Source organism: Verticillium alfalfae, genomic scaffold, assembly GCF_000150825.1.
Source record: "Verticillium alfalfae VaMs.102 supercont1.18 genomic scaffold, whole genome shotgun sequence".
Lineage (NCBI taxonomy): Eukaryota > Fungi > Ascomycota > Sordariomycetes > Glomerellales > Plectosphaerellaceae > Verticillium > Verticillium alfalfae.
The window spans coordinates 153,665-155,933 of record NW_003315021.1 but is presented as its reverse complement, the minus strand read 5'-3'; the positions used below and the strand labels follow the sequence as shown (position 1 = coordinate 155,933).

The 2,269-nt window shown below is 58.2% G+C and overlaps 2 protein-coding genes across 2 annotated transcripts in view; one reads left to right on the top strand and one right to left on the bottom strand.

Moving 5' to 3' along the window:
• Positions 1-1,807, top strand: part of VDBG_10043 (Cel74a) — a gene marked incomplete at both ends in the record, with an annotated part of 2,420 nt that extends 613 nt beyond the window's left edge. The window contains one exon of the mRNA XM_002999703.1: positions 133-1,807. Coding sequence (XP_002999749.1) covers positions 133-1,807 — 1,675 coding nt within the window. The remainder of the gene's footprint in view (positions 1-132) is intronic.
• Positions 1,808-2,098: 291 nt separating this feature from the next.
• The window catches only part of VDBG_10042 (thiamine-repressible acid phosphatase pho4), a gene marked incomplete at both ends in the record, with an annotated part of 1,634 nt that continues 1,463 nt past the window's right edge, over positions 2,099-2,269 (bottom strand). Inside the window, one exon of the mRNA XM_002999702.1 lies at positions 2,099-2,266. Coding sequence (XP_002999748.1) covers positions 2,099-2,266 — 168 coding nt within the window. The remainder of the gene's footprint in view (positions 2,267-2,269) is intronic.

Sequence of the window (2,269 nt, the reverse complement as noted above, 5' to 3'; positions counted from 1 at the left end):
CAACAGACAAAATACCCAGCCTGTGCTGAGACAGCCGTTTAGCCCGCCACGTCTTACCTAGTTTCTCAAATATTTCAGAGAACACATAGATATTTGCCTAGAAAGAGACCAAATTCCTACAAGACTTCTCAGGGTCGCCTTGTTCCCAACCCTGAACGTAAACCCCAACCCGATCGAGGCTGGCGGCTACGGCAACGACTTGCAAGGTCTGGCCTTCGTCACGTTCGACACGAGCGCTGCGACGGCCAACGGCGCGACGTCGCGCATCTTTGTCGGAACGGCTGACAAGACGGCCGAATCTGTATACGTCTCCGAAGATGCTGGCGCTACCTGGACCGCCATCGCCGGCCAGCCCACCGGCTTCCTTCCTCACAAGGGCAGGGTTGAGCCCAAGGAAGGCGCCTTGTACCTAACCTATAGCGACGGCAGCGGCCCTTACGATGGCGCCAAGGGCGCCGTGTACCGCTATGACATTGCAAAGGCCACCTGGGCTGACATCACTCCCGTCACTGGTGAGGACCTTACCTGGGGATATGGTGGTCTGGCCCTGGACAGCCAAACCCCAGGCACTCTGGTTGTTGCGTCCCTGAACTCCTGGTGGCCCGATGCGCGGCTCTTCCGCTCCACCGATTCCGGTGCGACGTGGTCCCAAATCTGGACGTGGGCCAATTACCCAGAAATCAACGCCAAATACAAGATTGACACTCCCAAGGCGCCCTGGATCAACCATGACTTTATCGCAGTTGACTCCAAGAAGCTTGGCTGGATGATTGAGTCGCTAGAGATTAACCCCTTCGATAGCGACCACTGGCTGTACGGCACAGGCCTGACCGTCTTTGGTGGACACGACCTCACCAACTGGGACTCGAACTCCACGGTCAACATTGAGTCTCTCGCCGACGGCATTGAGGAATTTGCTGTTCTCGACTTGGCTTCGGCGCCCGGCGGCAGTGAGCTTTTTGCTGGTGTCCACGACGACAGCGGTTTCACCTTTAAGAGTAAGGCCGACCTCAACACGTCTCCCAAGACGGCGTGGAACACACCTATGTTTGTTGGCTCGAGCGGCGTGGACTATGCTGGTAACTCGGTGTCCAAGGTTGTCCGCGTCGGCAATGTTGAGGGCAGTGCCCAGCTGGCCACGTCATCCGACGGCGGTGTCACTTGGGGTCTTCATCCCGCCAACGGTAGCACCCAGGCTGGCGGCTCCGTTTCTCTGTCGGCCGACGGCACGACCATTCTATGGTCCACCTCCGGCGTCGGTGTCCAGCGGTCGACTGACCAGGGCCCACTATCCCGCGTCTCGAGCCTGGCAGCCGGCTCCGTGATTGCCAGCGATAAGAGCAATGATGATGTGTTCTATGCTGGCTCGGACGCCTTTTACGTCTCCACCGATGGCGGTGCTACCTTTGCCAAGGGAGGTGCACTCCAGGGTGCCAACTCGGTTCGCTCCATTGCCGCCCATCCGACCGAGGCCGGCGACGTGTGGGCCTCGACCAATGTCGGCATATTCCACAGCACCGACTCTGGAAAGACGTTCACCCTGATCTCCACCGAAGTCACGAACACGTGGCAGGTATCCCTTGGTGTGGGAGCCAACGGATGGAATGTCTACACATTTGGCGACGGCGCCGATGGGCCCAAGTTGTACGGCAGCGGCGACGGCGGTGCTACCTGGACCGACCTTCAGGGCGAGATCGGCTTTGGCGCCGTCGATGGCGCCAGGATTGCCGGCAGCGGCAACGAGGCAGGCCTGGTGTATGTTGGCACCAACGGTCGTGGTGTTTTCTACGGCCAGGGCAACTTGTAGGCTGAACTGGAGAAAGCGATTCTTGTATATACTTTGACTTTAGTGATACTTATCTTTCTTTCTGCCCCCAGCTCGCGTGAACATCAACTGGTAGTGAAGGGGTCTCTGTTGTAATGCTGACTGCCGGACGTCTTAGCAATGATGTGGTCGACACGCCGCGAGTATTGAGGAGAGATAAAACTCGACAAGCTCCGAGGGCTCAATCACGGGACTGCAGTACTGCAGCGAGAGGAATGTAAGGCATCGCGAATCATCCAGGTCAATTAAGCTATGCACCTCTGCAGGTCATCTCTACGGCTTCACAATCTGCAGGTGATCCTGCCCCAGATCCGTGAAGAAACTGGCGCCCTTGACCTGCTTTGGCGTCGCCGGGTCCGTGGCATTGCAGAGCTTGGCAAAGTCGCCGTTCTTCTCGAGCGCGTCGGCCACGAACCTGGCGTACCTCCCGACGGCGCACGACTT